This window comes from Nanorana parkeri, unplaced genomic scaffold (genome assembly GCF_000935625.1).
Source record: "Nanorana parkeri isolate BGI_ZX_2015 unplaced genomic scaffold, ASM93562v1 scaffold984, whole genome shotgun sequence".
Classification (NCBI taxonomy): Eukaryota; Metazoa; Chordata; class Amphibia; order Anura; family Dicroglossidae; genus Nanorana; species Nanorana parkeri.
Window position 1 is genome coordinate 117308 of NW_017307252.1, and position 26557 is coordinate 143864.

The window sequence follows — 26557 nt, forward strand, 5'->3', positions numbered from 1 at the left end:
GGGGGGGGGGGGGGGGGGGGGGCTTATCTGAATATGGAAGCCCCCTTTAACACAAGGGGACCCCAAATATTTTCCCTGCCCTACATAATTGAGTAAGGGGTACATAGTTTGTACCATTCAGACAAAAACGTATCCGTGTGCCAAGCTGTGAAAGTGTCAATGGGACAGGAATTACAGGGAAAACCCCCCATTAGGAACTTGGCAATAAAAAACTGACAAATGCTATAACCTTTCCCCACTCAGTGACTAAAAAATACCTGTAGCTGGCCTTTAATAAAAGATGTATCCTTTAGATATTGATATGTACATCAGTCCTAAAGAGAACCTGTGACGTTAAGACAGAGGGATTGTTGGTCCAAACATTGAGACATGTGACTGATGATGTGCAGTGGCTTTCCAAAAGACTGAATTCCAATATTATTGTAAAAAATGCTGAAAAACGTATCCACACTGGAGGACAGATGAGCGGAACATCCCTGCGAGCCCGTGGAATTTATCAACCTCCTTTGAATTTGGCTCTTTCATCTTTTTCCATAGGTCTATACATGAAATAAGTTATCTTTCAAGAACTAAGGCTCTGACTTTGTTCTTGGCTTATGGGTCTGATCTGATCACAAATATAAGACGTATGGCAAAAATGTAACATAAAAAAATAAGAAATATCAAAAGGACAGATAAAACACACATGCCTTCTAGTTTGTGGCAGCTTTAAACCTGACCACTTTGAAAAACGGATGATCGAACCCAATCACGCCACCTTGGAGTACAGACATGACAGCAGATTTACCCTAGGAGGGGTACATTTACCCTAGGATTTACCTGAGGAGGTGACCCATAAAAAAGAAACCTCCTACGATAAAAATATGCAGATTGTAGTCTCTTAGTCAAAACATACAGGATGATGCAAGAGGTTTACTCTAATGCCCCCTTGCCAAGCAAAACATACTCAACTTCCTTCATTCCACCACTCCATTTAGCTGCCTGGAATGAAGAAACTCAGCCCTGGGTAAATTCAAGTCAGATACCCACAGCAACATCTCCGCCTCTCTATAATAAGGAGTTATAGAGATGAGAAGATGCTCCGTAGTCCTTACACACTTGGGTGACAACACTGCTCCTCCACAGATACAGTACAGTGAGCGAGTGTTGTCACCACTAGGCAGGAAGTGTATTACTAGCTGGATCACTAGGTGTGCTGCCACAAACAGTCTGTTTTGTTTTCAGCATGCTTTTGTGTCTTGGTACACCCCTACATTTTACCGCCACTGTTTTGTGTATATTGGTACAGCCCTTAGCTAGAGACTCCCTGCCTTTTCCTCTCATTTCCTTTTCACCCTTTCCCTCACTATGTCTACGTGTTACAAGGCTTTAGAAATAAATGTCTTTCCACCTCCAAAAAATGACAAGGAATCACTTCCTCTGTGTTGTAAAGCCTGAATAAACTACAATGGATACTACGGAGTCTTCTTGGTGAGTTGGACCCTACCTGTGGGTACCATCAGCTCAGTAGGTTGTCATACTGTCCGTACAGATTGAATCTCAGCAGGTATGCACAAATACATAAATCGGTGGTTTAGACAGAACACCTGGTGAATATAAAGAAATAAATGTCTGGGGAAAAAAGAAAACCAATGCAGCCAACACATCCAAGTAAGCTGCAATATATTCCAATCATATTATTGGGTTTAGATACGATTTAGGGTAGAATTCCAGGCAAACAGATAAATAAGTAATATTTGCTTACTATTAGCGTAATGGTTAGTGCTTCTGCACTGCAGCACCCCGGTTCGAATCCCAGTCAGGTCACTATCTGAAAGGAGTTTGCATGTTCTCCCTGTGCTTGTGTGGGTTTCCTCCGGGTACTCCGGTTTCCTACCACACTCAAAGAGACGCTGGAAGGTTAATTGGCTCCTGTATGTTTGCATTTTTTGATAGGGACCTTAGATTGTAAGCTCCTTGAGAGTAAGGACTGATGTGAATGTGAACTATGTAAAGCACTGTGTAAATTGCCAGCGCTATATAAATACCAATAATAAACAAATTGGCAAACGATTTCTAAATCTGGACAGTTATTTATTATGATACACACTAACTTAATGACAGTGCAGATAAGAAGACTTGGCATATCCACACCACACAAGGCTTATAACAAGTATGGACACAAAAATAAATTAAAACATAATTAATTAAAGAGAACCTGAAAAGAAAAATTCAAATAAAAAGCAGCCAAACAGAGACCAGCTACCTACAGATTCATCTTTTTCTGATGAGATTTATTTTTCTGTAGGTAATTGGCACTAACACTCGTTTAATAAAATTAGGATTGTCTGAACAGAACGCCAGGAGGAAATAATCATATTCTTTGGTGAAGGTGGGAAAAAAAAAACATTTACTGGCTTCCTGCCATTTCCGAAAGCATAAAAGGAAGATTTCCCCCCACCCCCCATTATTCAAAAAGATCTGAAGAGTAATAAAATGCTAGCCGAGGGACAAGAGGAGGAATCGCTCACCTCCTTTAATTGGAAAAAGTAAAATTAGCGAAAAGCTTCGGTGTAAACAAATTTCTATTATTTTCACAGCTTAAATGGTATTTTGAGAGGAAAATAAATATTTCTGTATTTGTTGACACATGTTGCTCTCTAAAAGGAGAAGTAACTCAGTAAATGCGACTGTGTTATGCTGTATAATTGTTATTCTTTCCATGACAGGTTTTCCACTTTTAGGCAGTGCTATGGTGTTCAAAATGCCCTACAGGACTGGTGGCCAACCCTCCACCAATGAATGAACCTTCATAGATTCTCAATTAACAACAACAAAACAGATGTCCCTGTAGTGGCCCATTTCTGCAGCAGAAGCCACCCCATAAATGATCTGAGGATTATGGCAATGATAGAGAAAATCAAAACTTTACACCAGGCTTTCTCAACCAGGGTGACTGCTGGCTTTGTCAGGGGTGCCTTCACATTTGCCATGGTGCAGGTGAGTCAGCCACCAGCACAATGAAAAACATGTAACGCTAATCCAAGCAGGACCTCCTCCAGCATTCAGAAAAAGAGAGAAGTCCACCTCTGTCCTGATCTGCTCTGCTTCCCACCCTCTGCTATGCTGCAGCAGCAACACTGTGGTGATGATAATAAGGTAGGACTCAGATGAAAAGGGGAGAATGAGAACTCTGATGGGAAGGGGGGCTTCTGATGAAAAGGGGGAACTCCGATGGCCAGAAATAAGACTCAATGGAAGGCCGAGGGTCAGATATAAGAATGAAGTGAAGGATGGAGGTCAAATATAAGACTGAGGGGAAGACCAGGGGTCAGATATAAGACTGGAGCAAAGGACGGATGTCAGATATACGACTGAAGGGAAGGATGATGTCAGATATGTTGGAAACACAACAGCCTATGCTGATACATACTGATCTGAATTACTGACATTCAGAGATGTGATATTATCTTTTTGGCACTAGATGGTGCTGTGGTGCAAGTCTAGTCTATGCTAGTTTTCTATATGCATGCTTTTATATAAGATATATACAGGAAGTTCTCTCTGTATGCTGTGAATGCTGTATTCTGATATAATGTTCTTATAAGCAAGTGAACTTTAATTCACCATTTCTAAAGATCTCAGTGCTTCATCTAAACACATTCCCAAAAAGATATAAGACTGAAGCAAATGATGGAGGTCAGATATAGGACTGAAGCGAAGGATAGAGGTCAGATATAGGGAAGGCTGGAGTTCAGCGTATGAAGGGGGCTCCTGAAGTCAAAGTCAGACTCTGACACAAAAGAAGGAATTCTGAAGTGAAAGGAGGGAATCTGATGTGAAAGGAGGGGGGAGGGGGGAAATTGAAGGCTCCAATGTGAAAGGGGCCTTAAAGAGTATTACTTTAACTCCAAACTGTGTGCACTAATCAATGGCTAACATGGTACAATACTTTACCACTTTTAGCCAAAAAAATAAATTTCTCCCCTGGGCTGAGCATCTCAGGTCTAAATGAAAAGGATCAGGTTGCAATGAAGAAAGCCAACAGCTTTCAGAGCAATAACATCCCTGGAGCTGCAACAGTGCTCATCAATGGAATCTGTCTCATGATCCACAACAGAAATACAAAGTTTACATTGATGCCTCAATCCATTTTTACTATTCCTCCTCTGTCTCTCTATACATAAATACTAAGCAGCCTACAATTTGTGGATAACTGACCATTACACATATATGATCTTGTTGGGCATCGCATTCTAAAATCACGTATATGATATGGAGGTGACCCCATACACAGTATATTGCAGCTTTTATGCATTACAGACACGTTTGCCTTACCAGCTTTTTGGCGACAGCTTTTGGGAAGCCCTTTTTTGTTCCAGCATGACTGTGCCCTGTGCACCAAGCCAGCTCCATAGAGTCATGGTTTGATGAGTTCAGTGTGGAGAAACTTGAGCATCCTGCACAGAGTCCTGACCTCAACCCTACTGAACACCTTTAGAATGAAAAGAAATGCAGATTGCCAGCCAGGTCTTCGTCCAACATCAGTACCCAAGCTTACAAATGCTCCTTTGACTGAATGGGCACAAATTCTCTCAGACACACTACAAAATACTATGGAAAGCCTTCCTAGAAGAGTGGAGGCTGTTACAGTCAAGGCTTTGAGGTTGGGGGCAACTCCACATTAATGCCTTGGTTTAGGAACCGGAGGTTCACCGAGCTCGTATAGGTATGATGGTCAGGTGTCCACAAACTATAAGGAATTAACAGTATGCTGATATAAGAAAACATTAATATGTGCAATTAATGTAAAAATCAGGGCAAAAGTGTAAAAGCGGTAAAGTAACAACTTCCAAAATAAAAAATTTTCCCCGAGACATCTAGCTTTTTAGTTAAGTCTGATAGAGGGCAAAGGATTCCCTGGAGTGCAGACTGAGCTAGCCTTGATCTCCGCAGATGAAACAAACAGATTTGTGAGACCAATAAGACATGTGCTGAGACAAATTGATAAAGTCAGCTTCACCTGCCATAAAACGGTTCTCTACTCTTTTAAAGCATATATATATAATTGCATTTCCTCTGCGGCATCTAAAACGCCAATGTCATCAAATATGACCGGCTGTCAAAGATTGGACTTGAAAGACGATCGCTGAGGGAGACGGTCACATTTGCATGTAATTGGAGGACACTAGGTTCTAAAATACCTAAAAGACGAAGTTGGAAAATCAGTCAAAACTAATATCTTATGAAGTGTGACAAGGTCAGCAAGTCTTGGTTAACCTAGCCGTCGGGTTCTGAGGGAAAGAAACAGCTGGATATTACATTTTACGGATACACTTCGAAATACTGCAAAAAGACATTCTTTAGACACTACCGTTCACTCTTTTTTTAGGTTTTGTGGAGACCAGTGGCGTATCCAAGACATGGCACATGCCCTGGGCGCCACTTGAAGGAATGGCGCCGCTCTGCGAATTTTTCCCTGACCCACAGAATCAGCATACTGCTGTTGTCATTATTCAACCCCTGCTGCCAGTTAGTTGATAGGACCACCTGGTTTTTAAACCTTTTTCCAGTCATGGCTCATGGCACACTTTTTATATGCAAAATCTCAAGGCACCCTAGACCAAATATTGTAAATGTAAAAACGTGTTGTCCCTCCAAAATCGATAACAGACCCTTATCCAAGATAGTGGGTCTGGTATGGATTTTAAAAGACCCCAAAATGGGCGCCCCATCACATCACTCAGGCATTTATATCAGGAGCCCCATTTCCATCAGGAGTTCCCGTCTCACTCTAGGAGCCCCTCTTTCACATCAGGTGCCCCCTCTTCATATCAGGAGTCCCCTCTTTCACATCAGAAGCCCTCTTCACATACAGAGCCTTTAACTAACTGAATGTTATTAAAGCTGAACTTCAGGCTAAGGGCCAAAAATGCAATCCAAACAAATATTTTGGCTGGTCAGCTGCTTTATATGTACTGTGCATATATACTGTATATGTATTACCTTATGGGCCAAAATATTTGTTTTTTGGAAATCCCAACATGCCTAAAACATTGGCTGAAACCGTCCAAAATATTTCTGTTCAAGCAGTATTGTAATTTAAACACTCTTGCTAGGCAGCATAGCTAAGTTAGTAACCTCACTTTTGTTCCATTTTGATTAGGGATGCACCAACATTTCAGTCAAAAATTGTACTATGGGCAAAATGCTGATCGTACCAAAATGGCTGAAAAGGTGTCCAAAAATGCAGTGCATCCCCAGCTTCTCTACTCCTCGCTGGGTGCTGGTCTGTGTCCCCTCCCATCTGCGCTGCTCTTCCTCGCCTGTGTCAGCTGAGGATCTGGGTGACCCCCAATTGAAGGAATCACTATATTTGAGAGTGTATACTCTTCGACAACATAGGGGTGTTTTGTGATATATGATTCTGTCCTCCTTTCTTGGGGAACCCAGGAGGTGGTAGCTGATCTATGTTAGAGGTCATTGTCATTACATATTGATCAAAAGCAATTGAAACAGATATTTTTGTAATATCTTTTAATTAGGGCTGTTACTGATTAAAATCTCTCTTTATAGAGTGCTCCTGTCCATTCATAACAGGGGCTGCAAAAAAGAAAATTAGGACTCTGTGTCCTCAAACTCTTTTTCTGTTTTAAAAGGGAAATATCTGTTTAGACCCCTAATATTTCTTCAAAGCCCCTAACAGTAAAGTAAACAAGAAAAAACATAATAAAAATAAAATAAATAAAACATAATTTTAAAAAGGTTGGAAAAAAGTCATGTTTGGTTTCAGCGTGACCAATTTTTTATTTATGGTTTCGGTCTAAATATTTAATTTCGGTGCATCCCTAATTTTGATGTATGGGTCAACTTTCCTATGTCAAATGTCCCATGGTTTCAGATTTACTGCAACCTTGTTTTATCGGTTTTGAACATGTCCATCAATACTGTATTACTGGATCCATAACTGTATACATACCTTTATCCTCAGGTCTTTATTACCTTCATCAGTCTCAGTGGTTGGCGGATACTGAATGCCACAGAAGTACAGTGCACATAATGACATGGCCCAGCTCTCTGCGGCATTCACCTGTGAGTCCAGGCCAGCTTGTTGATGAACCTCACATGGGCAGGTCTTTCAGCTCTGAACATGAGCCGTGATTTTTTTTAAAATTTATTACATTGATTATTTATTTAACAGCCGGAGTTAACCTTTAAGTAACAATCTGCAATTTCCTTTACCCAAGGACCTCAGAGACATACCTTCTAAATAAGATCAATTCTTCCATTGCCATCACCTATGTTTGGACAATGTTCCATCAGTTACATTTATTTGCAAGAAAAGCCATACTATTTGTTCCACTTTAAAGAACTGATTGATAATGACTGAAGAATATTTTTTGAATCTTCCCGAAAATAAGACCATTTATGTCCCACTCAGTTCCCAAGCATTCGCTTGCAACTGTAGATCGGTCATTACCAAACATAATAAAACAATAATAACAAATCATAAACGTAATAAAAAAACAATAAAACCTCTATGAGCCACAACAACGGTGAATTAAACTAATTGTGAGCAAATGCCAATTCGCAAACACAGGAGAAAAAATAAGAAAAGAAGCAGTAAAAGGCAAAATTGCAAAAAAAAGGCACTTTATTGCCCCATACTGTAACGTCCTCTCCAACAATATCTTCCACAGTGCACATAAAATATGAAGACAACGTTGTCCACAAACAGAAACACTACATCTCATTCCTGCATGAAATCAATGAGACCCCATCTTTGCCAGATGTGAACACATAATGGACAAAGTGAAGTAGTCCTTCTTGATAGAAATAAGGCCGTCAGAATAGTGTCCACGCTGTAATGAAAAATTCAATTTCCCGAGTTTAATGAACCTCTTATAAATAGACACAGATAGGGAAGCCTATTCATTTCACTGAATCCATAGCTGACATCCCAACTTTCCGTGGGATAGGATCAGAACCTCCCTATCTTATGGCCAATACATCTGATAGGTGTATCCAATGATATGGTGCGGCTGAAAACGAGTATAAACACAAAAATTAGAACTCCAGGTATAATTATTCTTAACCCTTGCACTGGGGCTACCCCTGCACTGCAAGGGTTAAGTGCTCATTTTTGTCTAGGTTCAAAAATAAAGTTATACTCACCTGATCCTCAGTCTGTGAAAGCTCAGAATCAAGCAGTTTTTCACCATTCATCGTAGAATAGGATCCAAACCTCTCCATCTCATGGCCAACACAACTGATTCAGTCATACGATGCAGATCAAAAAGAGTATAACATGATCATTAGAATGACAAATCTTAGAGGATATCTAAAGCCAAACCTTTTTTTTTATTATTTTGGATAGAGTAGGGGAGGATTAAAACCGCTATCGGGTTTTCCTTTTTTTGCCATCTGTCTCTCATTGCGGATTTCCCTTCCTGTCCTGTAGGCAAAGCAGGAAGTAAGAGGATATATTTCCAAGGTGAGGGAGATCCCCTTTGAGATGTTCACAGGAACAAGTATCCCCATTGAAAGATTTCCCTTTACTTCCTGTCCTGTAGACTTAACTGGAAGTAAGAGGATATCTTTCCAATGTGAAGGATATCCCTTCTTAGATGTTCACAGGAACATGCGTTCCCTTCTACTCCTGTTCTGGTGGCAATTTAAAATTTTGGATTTCCCCTCATTTTTAGTCCAGGTGATCAGGACAACTAGAGAAAGAGTAAAACTGGCCATACACCTCTAGATTATCTGCAGGTTTCCAATGGTCAGATGGAAAAAGTGCAACAGATTCCTTCACCTACGCTAAACTGTGTGGATGGAGGAATCTCCTGCTGGGCCAAGCTTCAGTATCTTGCTAGACGGCCCCGCTGGCTCTCAAAACACCTGAACAATCTGATTGGATGCAGGCATTGATCAGTTATTTTGAGAGCCAGCGGGGCTGACTAGCAGGATACTGAAGCTTGGCCCAGCAGGAGATTCCTCCATCCACACAGTTTAGCATAGATGGAGGAATTCTATCTGACCATAGAAAATCTATAGGTGTATGGCCAGCTTAAATCTCCATAACAGGGGGCACAGAGACGGCGCAAAAAACCTGACCACTCCATCCAAATTGTTTGAAAAAGTTTTACCCGTGGTTATATCGTAATATTTAATGCGCTCAAAATCAAGCAGCCTTTCAGCATACAGCATGGACTTTATACAGGTGAACAGTGAGATCCTGCACAAGCAGATTACAATACTACAAAATGCATGTACGTGGCAGCAAATGAAAGACACTTCTTCTAGATCAGGGGTGAGCAACTCCAGCCCTCCAGCTGTTGTGGAGCTACAAGTCCCTAGAGGCATTGCAAGACTGACAGTTACAGGGATGACTCCCAGAGGCTGAGACATGTTGGGATTTGTAGTTAAAGCGCAGCTGGAGATGCCCACCCGTGCTCTAGTGTAATAGCTTGACATTGTCCATCATGTGATGCATATGTGGGTGAGCATAAATCCAGTCACATTTATGACAAACTTGCTTGCTTATGAAACTCTTGTTCCCCTAGATGCCTAATAGGTTTCCTTGCAATAGGGATTGTAGTTAGTGATGCACCGATACCGAGTACTATACTCGGTACAAGTACAGATACTTTTCGAGCTCCAAGACTAGACTAGAGACAAATTCAAAAGTTAGGAGGCCGCTGTCATTTGTAAGGAGCACACGGAGCTCCTGGGATTTGTACATCTCTGTTTTAATGTATGATTTTGGTTTTATAAATATAAATAAAGAGACGCACCGATACCAGTTTTCCAAGTACAAGTATCTGCACTGGGATCTGAACCAGTATTGGTGCATCCCTAGTTGTAGTATTGTAATCTGCTTGTGCAGGATCCTACTTTTCACTTGTAAAAATTCTGTGCTGCATGGTGAAAGACTGCTTGATTTTGGGCATTTACAGATGGAATATTAATTACTGTGGTATTAATGATCATGGTATACTAGTTTTGAAACGCACCTTATCATTGAATACACCTATCAGTTGTATTGGCCATGAGACGGAGAGGTTATGATCCTATTCCACATAACAGTGGGATGCCAGCTATGGATTCAGTGAAATGATTAGGATTCCCTATCTGTGTCCACTCTAAAAGAAGTTCATTAAACTCAGGAAATTGAACATTTAATCTCAGGGTGGACACTTTGATAGATTCTGACGGCCTTATTTCTATCAAGAAGGACTATTCCCCATCATGTGTTCACATCTGGCTGAGCTGGGGTCCCATTGATCAAATGTAGGAATGAAATGTAGCATTTCTATCAGTTTATAACATTGTCATAGTTACATAGTTAGTCAGGTTGAAAAAAAAAGACATGTCCATCGAGTTCAACCACCTTTTCTCCTTATTTATAAATAATTCACAGAGCCATTTACCCGAATCTCTGTGAACGTTCGTTCTGTGGAAATAGAGTGGGGAGAAAAAAGCGTTCTCTGTATATTTTCTTTTTCCGATTGAATGTAATTTCAGAAAAATACCACATTATGGCCACTAGATGGAGCTGAGGAGCATAAGAAAATGTATTCATTTCCTAGACCACTCAGCTCCACCTAGTGGCCATAATGTGGTATTTTCCATCTGAAAAGAAAATATACTGAGAATGTTCGTTTTTTACCTCTAACGGTGCTGTAGGAGATTTATACAGTGTGATGTCATATATTATCTTTTTGGTATAATCCCTTACAAAGTTTTTCATTGAAAATTAAATTTCCTTTTTTGGATTTGGAATTTGCTTCAACACCTTCAAAGGGTCATCTGGCAGAGAATCGGCAGGACAGGCATTGTGATGATGAGTTTCATTGACATGTTTACAGTATAGATTACATGTAAGAATGGGCTCGGCCATGTGTGAGATTTCCATTAAACTTTCCAGTCAATTTGTGCAGTGAAGGGGGTAATATATAGATAATGAGGACGAGAAATAATTACCATCATTACATTCACATCAGATTATAAGCAAAAAAAAGTTGGAGGGATGATAAGCTTAAATGAGGGTTTATGGACGGATGACAGCTCCATGGCCAAGTATTGAGAGGGCAGTCACATGACAAACTTGAATTTGTACTTTAACCACTTGAAGACCAGGGTGTTTCACCCCCTTCCTGACCAGGCCATTTTTCAGTATTCAGCGATGCGGTACTTTCACTGACATTTATTCCGTCATGCAACGCTGTACTGAAATGAATTTTATACTATTTTTGGGGACACATAGAGCTTTCTTTTGGTGGCATTTAATCAGCACTGGGGATTTTATTTTTTACTATATAACAAAAAAAGGACCCTAAATTTTGTAAAAAAAACGGTTTCCCTATAAAATGTTATGAAACATTTATTATCACTCCAATTTTTTGGGTAAAATATAAAATACCCCTGATGTCACCTAGGGACCCCTAGAGAAGCTGATGAAGCAGAGATTCAGGAACGGCCATGGACAGGAGGTGGTTTAAGAGGAACCAACACTATTAAAATATATGCAAGCAGTATAATGTAAATTACAATATTTTCTGATATACTTAAAGCTGAACTCCATACCCTCCCTTCAGTCTGGTACAGTTGTACCGGCTTCTCTCTTGTTCTGAAATTGCTTCCTCTGATTTCACCGCACATTGTGAGCTTCTAACCATGTGCATTAGAAGCTGCAGCAAGTCAGATAGAGTCCGTCTCATTTTCTGGCTGGAGGACATCCAGTATCATCTAGTCTTTCCTTCCCTGACTGTCCCTGGCTCACCCTTTTCATTCATTGGATTTTAGTTCATGGGGGAGCAAGGATCACATGTGGGCATTACCTAGGTTGGTCTACATGCAAATGCAGCCTGACTAGGAGCGCCCACTCCTTCAGACTGACACCCAACCATTAGGGCACTTTAGATATTTGTGTAACTCCCCCCCAAGAGCCAGCCCACTGCTTGCATCACAGCTGAGGGTTCTTGAGAGGAGTAATGAGGCCAGGTGCTGTGATGTTATCATGAAGGTATGTATAGCATCCTGTCAGTCCATCCCACCAGCCATGGTCTGCTGTAACAATTGAGCAACTGTGGATGGATGAGTGAAGGATCTCAGCTGCGGATCTATGCGTTGTGGCAGGGTGATTTGAAGTGGCTCAGTGGGGATGTTCTCTGTAACACTCTATGTGATTGTGAGTGAAGTCGGAGCCTCTTTACACATCATGCACCACAAGGAAAGGGAATCAAAGGAATAACTACTCCTGCAGGTTCCTCCCACAAGCAGGAAGTAAATGAATAATACACACCAATTCTTCCCTTGGAGTAGGATGCGTTTATAGGTTCTAAACACTTCCCAACAACCCTTAGGCCTGGTTCACACGTGTACGTTTTGTAGCGCATTCAATGCTCTACGAACGCTCTACAAAACGCTCAAACATGAAAATCCCATTGTTTTCAATGGGTATGGTTCACACCTTGCCGTATTTCAGCACGTCTGAACGCGCCACAAAACGGCCTACGCCTGAAAAGGTACATGAGCTTCTTTGCGGCGTTTTTGTTGCGCGTTTCCATTGGGATACAGCCAAGTAGCCCTCGGAAACGCGTGAATCGCGGTAAAAACGTGCGTCACGAAACGCGCAATAAACGCGCATATTCGATACGCCTAGGTGTGAACAGAGCCTAAGCAATGAAGGTGAGGAGTGTGTGCAACAATAACAATCCACTTATGTATAGGTATTAGGAGGCTCAGCCCAGCATACAATGCGATACACACAGTATCCGGACCAATTGAATGTTAGGCAATTCTAACCGCAGAAGGCTTACTTGCCTTGTAGCTTCCTGGGGAACAACAGTTGGTTGGAGCTTTGGTGTCCTGAATATAGGTAGTATTGGAGTCCTGTAGTAGCAATGCAGTCCAGGATGGAGAGAGGTGAAGTTGATCTGGGTCGTTGCTCAACGAATGACCACGTTAGAACGCCGAACAAACGAACCCAGCTGATCTTTATTGTGAGCGACGAGTGGGGGGCGGAGCTACGAGCGAATGCTGACGCGGCCGCTGCGTAGCAACGGGACGCCGCTGGACCCGGAAGAGACGCTGGGGCGGCCGTAGCGATCGGGGCGAGGTGAGTCTGTTACATCTGCTTGCATTGCACTGATAAGCATAGAGACCCAAAAAGAGTCTAAAAAGAGTTATGCAGTGAAAAGGGAAAGGTTCCATTTAAAAACATAATTAGCATGTTGATGAGGAGGAGAAAGAGGAGCCAGGGAAGCCAAAACATATACGGATTAAACTTGGCTTTATTGCCCAATTCAAGGCATTGAAAAAATTGTTAAAATTGTTCAAACCCAATGCCCAAACCCAAGTCCACGCTACCTCCCCCCCACCCCGTTTGTACAGTAGGATTTTTTTTACCTGTGATAACAATTTGAATGAAAGGTAAATATTTCCTGTGATCTCCTCTCACATCGGCCTTTACCAGACATCTAAAAATGAGCATTTGCTAATATTTTGTTTTTAATCAGTTAATTTGCATAAATTACATTTTTCTTAATAATAATGGGGGGAATCTATCAACACTGGAGCAGACAAAATGTGGAGCAGATTTGCACTGCAGCCAATCAGCTTCTCCCTCTCATTTTCAAATCTTACCTGAGCAAACTGAAGAGAGAAGCTGATTGGTTGCCCTGGGCAACTGCTCCAGATTCTGTTTGCTCCAGTTTTGATAAATTCCTCGCAATGTATCTTTTTTTTTTAACAACAATGATTAACAGTAAAAAGAAATAAGAAAAAAAAAAATAATTAAAATTCAACACCTACAATGAAATTCACATATGTTGTGTCTTTGTGTACAAGGTTAGCACACATATTTTATTTTGTATTTTTGTGTTGGGTTTTTTTTATTCTACCGCGCTGTCGCATGTGACCTGACACAATGATGTCACACATTTGCTGGCAAGAACCTGTGATTTAATTGCTGCACTAAATGTGCCTAGCTGACATGGCCCAAGTGCTGATTCAAGCTTACACTGTCCTGATTTCCCCAGTAAAATGGCATTTGATCAATATATGCCTGTAAGACAAACAATTAAGAGTTTTATTAAGTAGAAGGTCACGGCGACATTAATCTGACATGATCTGCGATGAAAGGAAACATTACTCGGCGTAATTAATTTCACAGATGAAAGATGACAAATGCAAAAGACATTTGGTGTTCCCATCAAGATCAAAAATAGCTTTTTCTACTGTTGATTTTAGAGAACTAATGTTCCGAAAGATAGCGAGGACCTTTCTGACCTCCAGCTTTTTTTATCTGTCCTGCTCTCATTACAGTGAAAATGTGTGTGCCACTTAATAGCAGGTACGAGAACTAGGTGTTCCTTGGCAGAAGAGCTTGGTTCCCCTTATGTATCGATTGTTTCAGCTCCCTGAGCTTTAGGCCTCATTCACACTGTAATCGGCCCACACGTACAGATCCATGCTGCGTGCACGGCCGTACCGAGCAGCTCCCGGGAAGGACAGGTGCTGCGTGCGTTTAGTGCGCAGCCCCCGTCCTTCTCTATGGGACTACGCGGCCATAAGCCCCCCTACGCTCACCTCAAGTGCAGGTCCGTAGGGGTGCGTGTTTCCTGGCTCAGACGCAGACAGGATCCATCCTGTCAGCGTACGAGTACACTCAACCGCACCTGTACGGACGTGCAGGGCGGGTGAGCGTAGGGAGGCGTACTGCCACACAGTCCCATAGAGGACGGGGGCTGAGTACTAATGACACGCAGCACCTGTCCTTCCCGGGAGCTGCTTGGTATGGCCCTGCACGCAGCATGGAGCTGCACCTGCGGGCCAATTACAGTGTGAAGGAGGGCTTAAGGGGAAACTCTACTTTTAAAAAAAATGCAATATGGCGACCTAGAGGTGTTCTCTGACCTCTGACATCCACAAGGCATTTTCGTCCACACAACTGCCGCTCACAGGATATTTTCTCTTTTTTGAGCCATCCTCTGTAAACCCGAGATGGTTGTGTATGAAAATCCCAGTAGATTAGCAGTTTTTAAAAGACACAGACTAGCCCGTCTGGCACCAACAACCATGCCACATTTAAAGTGACTTAAATCCCCTTTCTTCCCCATTCTGATGCTGGGTTTGAACTTCAGCAAGTCGTCTTCACCACGTCTAGATGCCTAAATGCATTGAGTTGCTGCAAAGGCAGCCATTCTTTTTTTCTGTCCTCACTGCTCAAGCCGGTTATAATAAGAATATTTTTGATTTTTACCCTCACCTTGCCGGTTTCTTCTAGCCTGCCGCACAGGTTAAGCCTCTCCTGTGGCGAAGTTTCCTTTGTTCAGGTGGCTAAATGCAATCTTATAAGGGAAGCTTCCCCCGCAACTTCAGAGTTTGGGGTGCAGGAAATGGTCTCTTGGGGTCCTTTCATATTCGGATGCTTCCTCCGTCATGGCGGCGTGTTGAAGACACTTGCTCGGCCTCCTGGCCTTGTAACTCCGGGCAAACTGCATCATCAGAAATTATGGTTGTACTGGAATGATCACAGGCATGGACAAGATGACAAGTAGGATCCACTCCATTTTCTTTCAATCAGTATGTCTAAGAAATGAATGTGCTACTATTTCTACACTGAGTGGCCAGATTATTATGACCACCTGACGTTTGTAGGCAAATTAGCTATAATTTCGTGCTGAAGTTGCTAGAGGGCCAGCCAATTATAAATAGGGAAGCAGGTTGTTTACCACGACAGTAGAAGTGATTTGTTTCTGAAGATACGGGGAAACAACACGATTTAACAGCCTTTGAGCGTGGGATGATTGTTGGCGCTCGGAGCCATGGAGCGAGTATCAGCAAAACAGCAGAATTCGTTATATGTTCAAGAGCAGCTGTTGTTAAAGTGTTTAAAGACCGGACTGTCAGCCGAAAATCTGGGTCTGAACGTGCGAATTGTGGCCGTCAGCGACTAGTCAATGTTAGGGCAGAACGGAGAGTGGCAAGACTGGTACAAGACAACAGAAGGGCAACAGTGCAGTGTCAGATTCCTCGCATCACCTTTCAACATCTCGTGGAGTCACGAGGTGGCCCAACAAAGTCATCTCGTGGCCCAACGTAGTACTGATGGGGTGGTCATAATAATCTGGCCACTCAGTGTATAGCTTTGCAGTGCTGCTTTGCTCTGGCTGAATCTTTTTGAATACCTGTTGTTATGTCTGTAGAGCCTTTCAGTTGGGCAGTGAATAAGCAGTAACAAACTGATGAGGCTGTTAGACTTCCCCCTCCTGTCAACACGTTCTTCTTCAATATATTTGCATGCTCCTGATTGCCTCAAGTGCTGGCCTTCCGTCTTCCGGTCTGAGTACTGCTATACAGGGGATTATAGGAGTCTGATATCAAGTCAAATCCAGGTATTTGTACTAGTTGCATTTAAAATACTTTTTTTAAAATACAGAACTGCATTATTTGATGTCTGCCTGGAGTTCAGCTTTAATTCTTCAGCATGTAGCAATGAAATATCAGATTTGAGTGGATTGACCCTTTAAACATAATCAGGAAATCGTTTAGCCAACCAACGAGATGGAAAAAAAAAAAATCAATATCTTCCTAGATGGCAGCCATCGATCTTGTTAACAAGAGATGGAAGAATATTGAATTCATAATTGGCACACATTTTCTTAAACTTTAAAAAGACTGCTTGCAAATCGGTGAGAAACTTATTTTGTATTGTTGATACAATCATTTCTTATTATGAAGTGGGCGGGAGAATGTCGCTATTCAATCTGTGCTAAAGTACATAAGAATGTGACATTTGGGAAAGGCTTTTTGAGGCTTAAATTGATTTTTGAGTGTAAAGGTCGGCATTAAAGGTATTTTCTCTTCTGATCAAACGTTCTAAAGCGTATTGTCTTTTATGATTGAATGTTCTTTAGAGTATTTTCTCTTCTGATTGAATGTTCTTCAGGGATATTCTTTTTTGTTTGAATGTTCTTTAGAGTATTTCTTCTCTTCTGATCAAATGATTGAAGGGTATTTTCTCTTTTGATTGTTCTCAATGTATTTTCTTGCTTTCTATTTGTTCCTAAGGGTATTTTCTACCATTAAACTCTACCTCTGAGCTTTTTTTGTTTTCATGACTTTAATTCTGCTTTAACCAGTTGACAGCCGCGGTGTTAAACCCCCTTCCCATGAAGGCCATTTTTCAGTATTCAGCGCTGCGATACTTTGACTGACATTTATTCCGTCATGCAACGCTGTACTGAAATGAATTTTATACCCTTTTTTGTGGACAGATAGAGCTTTCTTTTGGTGGTATTTATTCACCACTGGGGGTTTTTATTTTTTTACTATATTGGAGGAAAAATTACCGAAATTAAAAAAAAACAAACAGTTTCCCCTATATTAAATGATAAAACATTTATTATTACCCAATTTTTTAGTAAAATATAAAAGACGGGGTCACGTCGGGTAAAAAGACGCCAAACATGTCAAGCCTTAAAATTGTGTGCGCACGCGAAACCTCAAAAAACGATAATACCCAAAATTGGCCATAGGCGACGCTTTAAAAGCTGTTGCCGCTCATCAGTTTAGTGTTATCAGTGATTGACTGCCCTAAAATGATTTCTCTCACTGCGATGGTTAACCGCATCCAACGTACATACATAATACAATATTTTTCCACAATAGTGCTCATTTCAAGGCCAGCTGCTTTAGATTTGCATTGTGCTTTTTTTTTTTTTAGATACATTTTATTTATTTTTACATCCACTGAGAAACGGAGAATTCCAGAGTGTCAATCCATTGATCCCCCACTGCACCCAGTGGTACCTTCAACCTCTTCATCAACACTGTGTCCTGTACTGACATTGTGGTCAGCGGGAGGAACCACTAAGAGCAGAAGGGGAACAGGAATTCAACACTTCCTAAAATTCCAGAAAATGAATGCTGCCACCGCAGCAAGGACCAGCAAGCTACAATAGAATACATTTTTGTTCTTGGGTTTAGACACACTTTAAATAAAAAAAAAAAGAAGTTGGCAACTAGTTGCCAACATATCAAACACTAAGGATTCATGATTTATGACTACATCCACCCCACAGCAATCCTGTTGTCAGAGGTAACCTATTTTTACTACAGTTGAACCAGTCATCCTTTACAGTTCCAGCTTTCAAAAGCTGAAGGGATTGAAAGACCATGAAAGTACAATCTGTGTATTCCGGTGATATGAGTCATGATGCTCTGTGATCCTATTCCTAGCCTGCCTTTGTGAGCAGTGTATTAGGAAAAATAATTTAGAGTGGAAACTCTGCTCAGCAACATCTGTGGCATGAATTACGAAACATTCTCTATTGCAAAGCTATTTGTCAGAGTACAAGGCAACCATTTGCAGAAAAGCCGAGCAGAGGTGGTTTTCTATAGTTAATGGTGCAATCACATTGCCATGTTTAGTGTCCGGTTCAAATCACTGCATTGGGCTGTGGTATAATGCATCTTCTGCTTACTGCAGGTTCAATGTACAGTATGTCTATTTAAAGTGCATCTCTGCCCATGTTATGGGCAATAACAAGTTACTTACTCTTAACAAGTAGTAAAAGAGCTTAGAAAGAACCTCACTGACCTCTCTAGCTGTAGGAATTGAGGAGAAATTACTCCTCAAAAGGTCACAACAGAAGCCCTGAAACTGCAGAGCCTCTTCCCTTGTTTTCACCATCAGTCTGCAACAGGAAGTACTGTTACTGGCAGGATCTCCAGGTAAAAAAACTTTATAACAGATTCACAAAAAAAGATTAGTCAAAGAAACTGTATACAGCGAGGCATTAACCAAAAAAATGGAATTCAGCTTTAAATGAGCACCAACAAGTACCGTGTTTCCCCGAAAATAAGACACGGTCTTATTTTTTTTTTGGTTAAAAAAAACACACTAGGTCTTATTTTCGGGGCAGGTCTTATTTTTTTTAATGTACAACAATACACACTTATTCATGTACAACAGTCTACATGTATTCATGTACAAAAATATGGTGATCAGCGCAATCAGGGGTGCCGTACCTTTCCAAGAGCAATTTGCTAACCAATCGCTGGCCAGAATGACCGAAGCGCACTTTCACTATCTGTCATAGATTGACTCGGACGGGTGTGCTGACACGGCCCGCTCCTCCCCCTGGGGGTGGCGCCTCCTCCTCTTAAACACAGCTGAGTCAGTCACTAGGCGTTCAATCGTTGTGGAACGTCGAGCGACTGACTCTGTGGGGAACAGAGCCACAGACCATCCACAGCCTTAAGGCCCCGTTCACATGTAGCGAATTATCGCGCGATTTCCGCCGCGATATCGCACATTTTTGCCGCGCGATATCGCGAGAAGTCGCTGGCCAATGCTATTCAATGGAGCCGTCTTAACTCCATGTCGCGCGTCGCTCGTCGCGGTCGCAAGTCGCTTCTACCGGACCCTTTTTTCGGCGGATTTTGCGCGATTTTGCTTTTTTTCTATGGAGCCCGACGGAGAAGGTCACGCTACCGTCGCTGGAACGTCGCCCCGAAAGTCGCGCTATCCCGGCCGCTGCAAAAGGTATGTCGCTACGTGTGAATGGGGTCTAAGTGAGGAGTTCAGCCTCCCTGTTGGGACTCAGCTACTGCTAGCTGCTACGGCTCACATTGCTACACAGGATTACCTCCTACTCCTCCTGAACTCCCTCCACTCTTGAACCGCAAGTACAAGGGGATCTTCCCCTACCTGTTGGTAGCCACTTCAAGCCATATTAGACGTGTATGATAGCAATGAACTGTGTGCATTGATACCAACTGGAATACCATATTGCTGGTTATCTCCCACCTATTGGTAGCCACTTCAACCCATAGTAGACGTATATGCTAGCAATGAACTGTATGCATTGATGCCAACTGAACATACCATATTGCTGGTTTTCTCCCACCTATTTGTAGCCACTTCAAAGCGATATTGAGATGTGTATACTAGCAAGGATCTGTGTGCATTAATACCAACTGAACATATCATATTGTTCATTATTACGGATTGCATAACCTGCTCTGCTAACCTTGCATAACCACCGCACTACACATCTCCCCAAGTGTATTAGGGAACGCCATTCAGTAAATCTGCCACACCGTGATCACTGTGGATTGGAGAGGGGTGATAGGAAACGATTCCCTATTTATTCCTGCAGTGACAAAACTACAATTCACCACACGCCTCCACTTGAGGTTGATAGTTATAACCAAAATACCTAAACTGTATACCTTTGACCCTCATTGGTCATATCCCTATAACATTCTAGGACGGGTACATGATGTGGAACGGCCCCCCATCACACTGAGTGTATTGGGGTTCCGCAAGACTGACCGAACCCTTACACCTAGAGTGTTAGTTCCGCTGTTGAGATCCAAGAAAGTACTGCCCTGCTGGATTGTGACACTATCGATTCCTCACAGGCGGAGTGCATTTGGTATCACTCCGCCTGTGACAGGAGCCGGCGCTATAGAGGAGGCATCGGCTTATACGGCTCTGCTCCCTCCGGTGCCGCTTTGCTTCCTCTAGCGCTGGCTTCGTTGGCACCGCTGATTCTCTCCTGCCCCTCCCACGGCTCTTCAAGTTCCCCCTTATGCCACCACCGGCCCTGGGAATGGTCACAACTAGGTCTTATCTTCGGGGTAGGTCTTATATTTTAGCAATTCCCAAAAATAGTGCTAGGTCTTATTTTCAGGGTAGGTCTTATTTTCGGGGAAACAGGGTATCATGACTTTGAATAGTGGGATAGGATTTGACATGAGGGGTAACATGTTACCTTTCAGACGATGGCTTAGGATCTGCTCCAAAATAGATGCAAAGTTTAGAAATTCCGGTGCAGAATCATCAATGGTTTCAAAGCAGGATCGGTCAATCAGGGTCTTGACAGAGAATCTGCAACACACAGAGCACAGCCCAGTTACACGGCTTATCTATAACATTTCTATGAATAACCACTACATCGTCCTGCTAAATTCAAGGACTACTACCATGAAGCATATTGTATTCCTATAACTGCCAGCAGTTCATAATTATAAAAGTAGTATTCAGTAAAATAATTACTTTTTTTCCATATTACTGGTCTTTTGTGTATTTGTCTCCTGATTTGCCTGCAGAGTTAGCTGACCAGCAAAAGTGACAGCAAACCAGAACACTGCTGGGGAAGCTAGTCATTGTAAGTACCTGTGTTTTGTCCAAACACCTATTACTGTTGCTTTCGCTGGACAGATTGGTCTGCAATTAAGGGTGAAAAATATATAAAAACATGTATTATGCTAAAAAAGGAATTTGTATCCTGAATACTATTATTAATATTAAAACAAGACTCTATGGCTTACAGGGTCAGTGGACTCTAGCCATAATGTGCAAGTATGCAAAGTACTTGGACAGCATGGCACCTAACTGCTAGTGTTTCCTCCTCTAGTCATGAGACATCAGTGCTGCCCCTCCATCCATGGCCGCTGACGTGTTCTCCCAGTCCAGCATCTTCTGGCTCCCCCTTTGGGAAACAACAGATGACAGTGGCGTAGTGGTTAGTGCTTCTGCCTTGCAGCACTGGGGGGTCACTGGTTCAAATCCTGGCCAGGTCACTATCTGCAAGTAGTTTGCATGTTCTCCTTGTGCTTGTGTGGGTTTACTCTGGGTACTCCGGTTTCCACCCACACTCCATAGACATGCTGGTAGGTTATTTGGCACCTGTATGTATGTATGCATGTGAGATAGGGACCTTAGATTGTAAGAACCTTGATGGCAGAAAATGATGTGAATGGACATCTGTAGCACCCTCAAATATAAATACCTGTAATAAATAAATAATGTATCTCTTCAGGGAAGCCTATCCCACCTCAACCTTCACGTTCTCAAGAAATTCATCCCCACACATCTACTTCCTCATGTATCACTTGCCCCTCCCTTTTAGATTGAAAGCCCTCAGGGGCAGGGCCTTCCTTACCATCTTGAATTGTATTGTAATGTCTTCCTTATATTGTAAAGCGCTGCACAAACTGTTGGCGCTATATAAATCCTGTATAATAATAACTCTTGTGTAGGGCACTGAGCTACATCACCTGGCTCCATTCTTGGCAATTCACAGATCCCAGGAATGAGCTTGGTTATACATTGCACTGTGCGTGCTCAGCAGAGACTTTGCATATCATTTTTTTTATTTCATGGCTTTAGTTCTGCACCAAACCACATACACAATACAATATTTTTCACAATAGCGTTCATTCCAAGGCCAGCTGCTTTAGATTTGCATTAGAATTCTATTTTAAAAAAAAATACTTTCTATTTATGTTTTAACTACAACAACCCAGTAAAAAAAAATCCAACAATACAGAAAGCATTAGGATAAACAAAGAGAACAAAAGCAAAAAAAAAAAACCCCCACAAGTTACATGTAATATATAAAACAAGAATTGAATTCCTCTTAAAGGTCCAATGGTGACATTTCCCGCAGCAGTAGCTGGCATCTTCACAATCTTCTGTGTAATAAAATAAAAATAATTGGAATTTGCAGGGTAATATAAACCAAACAATAGGTATGTCACATACTGTATATTTTAGTTTGTTTGGAAATTACGGGAGTTCTTCACAATAAATCAGGAAATTTCAGGAATATTTGGGAGAAACTACTCTACATCATGGTGAACTTTACCCCCTTCATGACCTAGGATCATTGGCGCTTAGATTCCCGGGCCTAAGTCCCCATTCACATCTAAGCATAGTGGGAATGCGCATTTGTTTTATTCGTTTGCGTGCATCCCCATTGATTTCAGTGGGTTCCTGTATGTGTGACAAACATGGAAAACTAGTGCATGTAGCAACATCTGCGACGCAGTCTCAACTTTTTTTTCCAGTACAAAAGCAAAAGTTTCCCAGCACACTTACAAGGATGCAAACACATTACACTGTCTAACTATTAGGCCCGTCCACACCAGGGCGGTTCGTTTGCGCTGAACCGCCAACATAATTATCCCATACCTTCCTATGGGGACCATTCATGCGATCGTGCGTCTCTGAGCGATTCAAACCGCCTGCCGCCTGAAACGCTCCCTGAGCCTTTTTTCCCCTGCTAATCAGCGCAGATTCTATACAGATTTGAATAGAAATGCGCTAATCAGTGCGTTTTTGGGCACTTTTTATTGTATTTCAGCTCTGAAGCGCAAATAAAAATGCAATAATGTACTATAGCTGGGATTTGTAGTCCTCTATAGCCGGTGCCATTCTGCATTCATTGCTGTATAATTTTACACTTTCCTTTTCACTATATTGCACACCACACTTTTTTTTTCTTTTTTTACCTCCACCGCTCCAAGCTTGCTCCTGTGATGGAGTGCAATCTTAATACAAACTAGTAGTCCATCACTGGAGCCACTTAAAAAAAATAATTTTATTGTTTATCCGATTAACCGATTAATCGAACTTAATAATCGGCTAACTAATCGATTTTGAAAATAATCGTTTGCTGCAGCTCTAGTAATCTTCCAATGGGGTCACTTATTCCGGTGAAAGCATTTAAAAGGGGTTTTTTTCTTATTTTGGAAAGAATTCCACTCATTTCCTGTTTTTTCAGGGGCCAGAAATGAAGGGAAATCTCCAGGGACAGGAAAGACACAGCAAAAACTATCCACAATAAAGGGGAAAATGGTTATAGATACATTTTAAACCTTTTGTGACCGGGGTCATTTAAACCTAGATCCTTAGGCCAAATTATGCAAGCATCAGTCACTTGTAGTTCTACCAGCATGGGTGAACATTTTAACCTTGGTTCTACAGGCATGCAGGGCTGTACTGTTGCTTGTAATCCTCTTGGCAACCTTTGGCTCATTTGCCAATATCCGTGTCTGCTGCCTGCCCTGGCCTTTGGCCTGTCTCCTGGTGATTCTGCTCCGCAGCCTGCCCGACCTCTGACCGCCATCCGCTGTTGGCCGAGTAGGGCGAACCTGAGGGCTGCGACTTCACACTGAGCGACATGGAGAATCGCGCGATTTCGTGCTGAGCGGCATTGAGCTACATTGTGCGATATTGAGCGGCAGTGCACATTTTGTCGTGCTACGTAGCGCGACTTTTGGGAGGGACTTCATCGCTGCTACATTGGGCTGGAACGGCACATCAACAGCGGTCTTGATGTGACATCATTCTTTCCTTCCATATTGCTGTGCAAAAGTGACCCTTCTGTAGTGCGATATCGCGCGACAAGGTCGTGCAATATCGCCGGTAATGCGCGACACAATTAAGCCTATTGGGCCAAATCGCACGACATCCGCCGAAAAATAGGTCATGTTCAAGCGACAAGCTTGAGCTACAAGCTACAGGCGACATTGAGCTGCGAGATGTGAACACCTCCATTGAAATGCATTGGACAAGCCACACTGAGCGACATTGCGAGGAAATATGTGCAATTTTGGAGTGGAAATCGCGCGATAAAGCGCTCAGTGTGAACGGGGTCTCAGTCTGGATCATGATACACTGTTTTAATATTTTAAAAAACTAAACTCTGCTCTGTTTTTTTTTAGTATAGATGGACTTTTGTCATATTTCTTTTTTTATTAATTTATCATATTTTTTTGAATTGCATAACTGTGTCTGACAGTTACACTACTAAAAAGATGACACTGCAGCTGACGGTGGCAGTGTTTATCTGCAGACTGAAGTCTTATATTTTTCCAAGCGAATTCTCCAGCCCGCATGTCAGTCAGAGGCGATAGAGTGATCACATGATTGATCACGATTGAAAACTATTCTGATTAATTACCAATCGTCAGGATTGGCCCGACGCAAAGTGTCAGCTCCTGGCTATGAAAACAGGGAATGCTTATTACCAAAACCTCTGCACGGTGCATTGAGCCAGGGGATTTTAAACAGATTGCACGTGGTAACTGGTTAATTTAGTCAAGAGGCGCTGCTTTGAACAAACTAAAAATGACAAAGTAATTGCATGTCAAAGCTTTAATATCTGCAATATTTCATTGCTGAGCGGTGGAAAAATTTCCTATAATATAATCAGACGATTCTTCAATAGACAAAACGAATGCAACATAACATAAATGTCAAACAAGCCCACAGGAACAAAAGTGACATTAATATGCAATAAACAGTATTGGTGGGTAGTTTTCTCAGCACAATGAAATGATTGTCAATACATAATGATTCAGGCAGAAACAGTGCTGCTAACGTGATTAACGTCCGTCGAAAAACCCAACTGCAATTAAAAAACGATGCTGCAGGTGATTAGCCGACGAACATGGGGAAAGGATGCAAAGACTCCACAAACAAGCAAACACCAACACATGTTGTATAAATATATAAAGATGGCCTGTAGCAAACCAAAATATCGGAATGTTAAGTGATGAAGCTAAAAAAGGTTCTTGCAGTACAAGCAATTTGTACCTACTCGTCCGACACCGGTACCTGACAGCACAAATTCCCACTGACACACTCCAAAAAGTCTCCCAAGTATAGGCTGCAAAAGGAATGAGGAGGCAATGCCATATTAATGGTCATGGTTTTGGAATGGGATGTCCACCAAGCTCATAGGTGTGACAGTCAGGTCTCCACAAATGTTTGGCCATTTCGATTTGGAATTAGTTATGAGCTTAGGCATGGTGTGAACCAAGTTCATCTCAGATTGCTCAAGCCTGCTCAAAACTGTGACCGACAGCCCTCCCATCCAATCAGTTGCAGCAAGAGCATTCCCCACCCTTTTGTGAGGTGTAGCTGAGGCCACCACAACCACTGATTGGCATGGGGGGGGAGGGGGGGGGATGGGCGTGCTTAGACCAATTCAGGCAAAATGGGTTCACATCAAACTTAGGCTCATTTTTATTTCATATGAATGCAGTTTATTGAACATAAAACACATCTTATTGTTGGAATTCACAGGGTTATTCACAAAAGGGTGAAGAGTTTGGAGAAGGCAGGAGAAGTGGCAGCAGACAACATAGCTGAACCGGAAAGTGAGCTAAATTGAAGAATGTTTCCAAATCGGCTATTTTGGCCTAGATTGTTCACTTCTCCGGCCTTCTCCAAACTCTTCACCCTCTTGTGAATAACCCTGTACGTTTTTTCCATTCGGCTCCTCCAATTTTTTGTCACCATAGTTGAAAACGATTATTGATTTGACTCCATTAACTAGTAGAAAACAAATTTTTTTGACCAAAATTTTACTGGTGTATGGTCAGCTTAAGCCTGCTGAAAAATCTTCAGCGTCTGGCCCACCTTTGGGTGCGTCAGATGTGTGGTCTCCTGCTGCTCTCTATGCTTCCTTCCGCTGGCCCGTGTCCAGGAGTGATGTCGGGGACGGCACAGGAAACAAAATAGCACAACAAGGACGCCAACATTTGACATCTCCAAAAGTCTTGAAACCTGAACAGTCTTCAGTAAAGTTTGGTTCTTCAAAAAAGTAGAGTTCAGTGGTGCGGGCAGCAGGACAAGGAAGTATCTGTTGCTTTCTTTGCAAGAAAAGGACGCATTTTTTCTTAAATAACGAGAGTCACTTAAAAGTAAACCTCTGCTTTGCCTATAAAAGACAACGTAACAGATTCACGGCTCCTCCACAGCACAAGC

General features: G+C 42.0%; 1 protein-coding gene across 2 annotated transcripts in view; it reads right to left on the reverse strand.

Moving 5' to 3' along the window:
- Window positions 1-26557, reverse strand: part of RUNDC3B (RUN domain containing 3B) — a 129228-nt gene that overhangs the window by 50885 nt on the left and 51786 nt on the right. For both annotated transcript variants that reach the window (XM_018566874.1, XM_018566873.1), the window contains exon 2: window positions 20769-20884. In XM_018566874.1, coding sequence (XP_018422376.1) covers window positions 20769-20884 — 116 coding nt within the window. The remainder of the gene's footprint in view (window positions 1-20768; window positions 20885-26557) is intronic.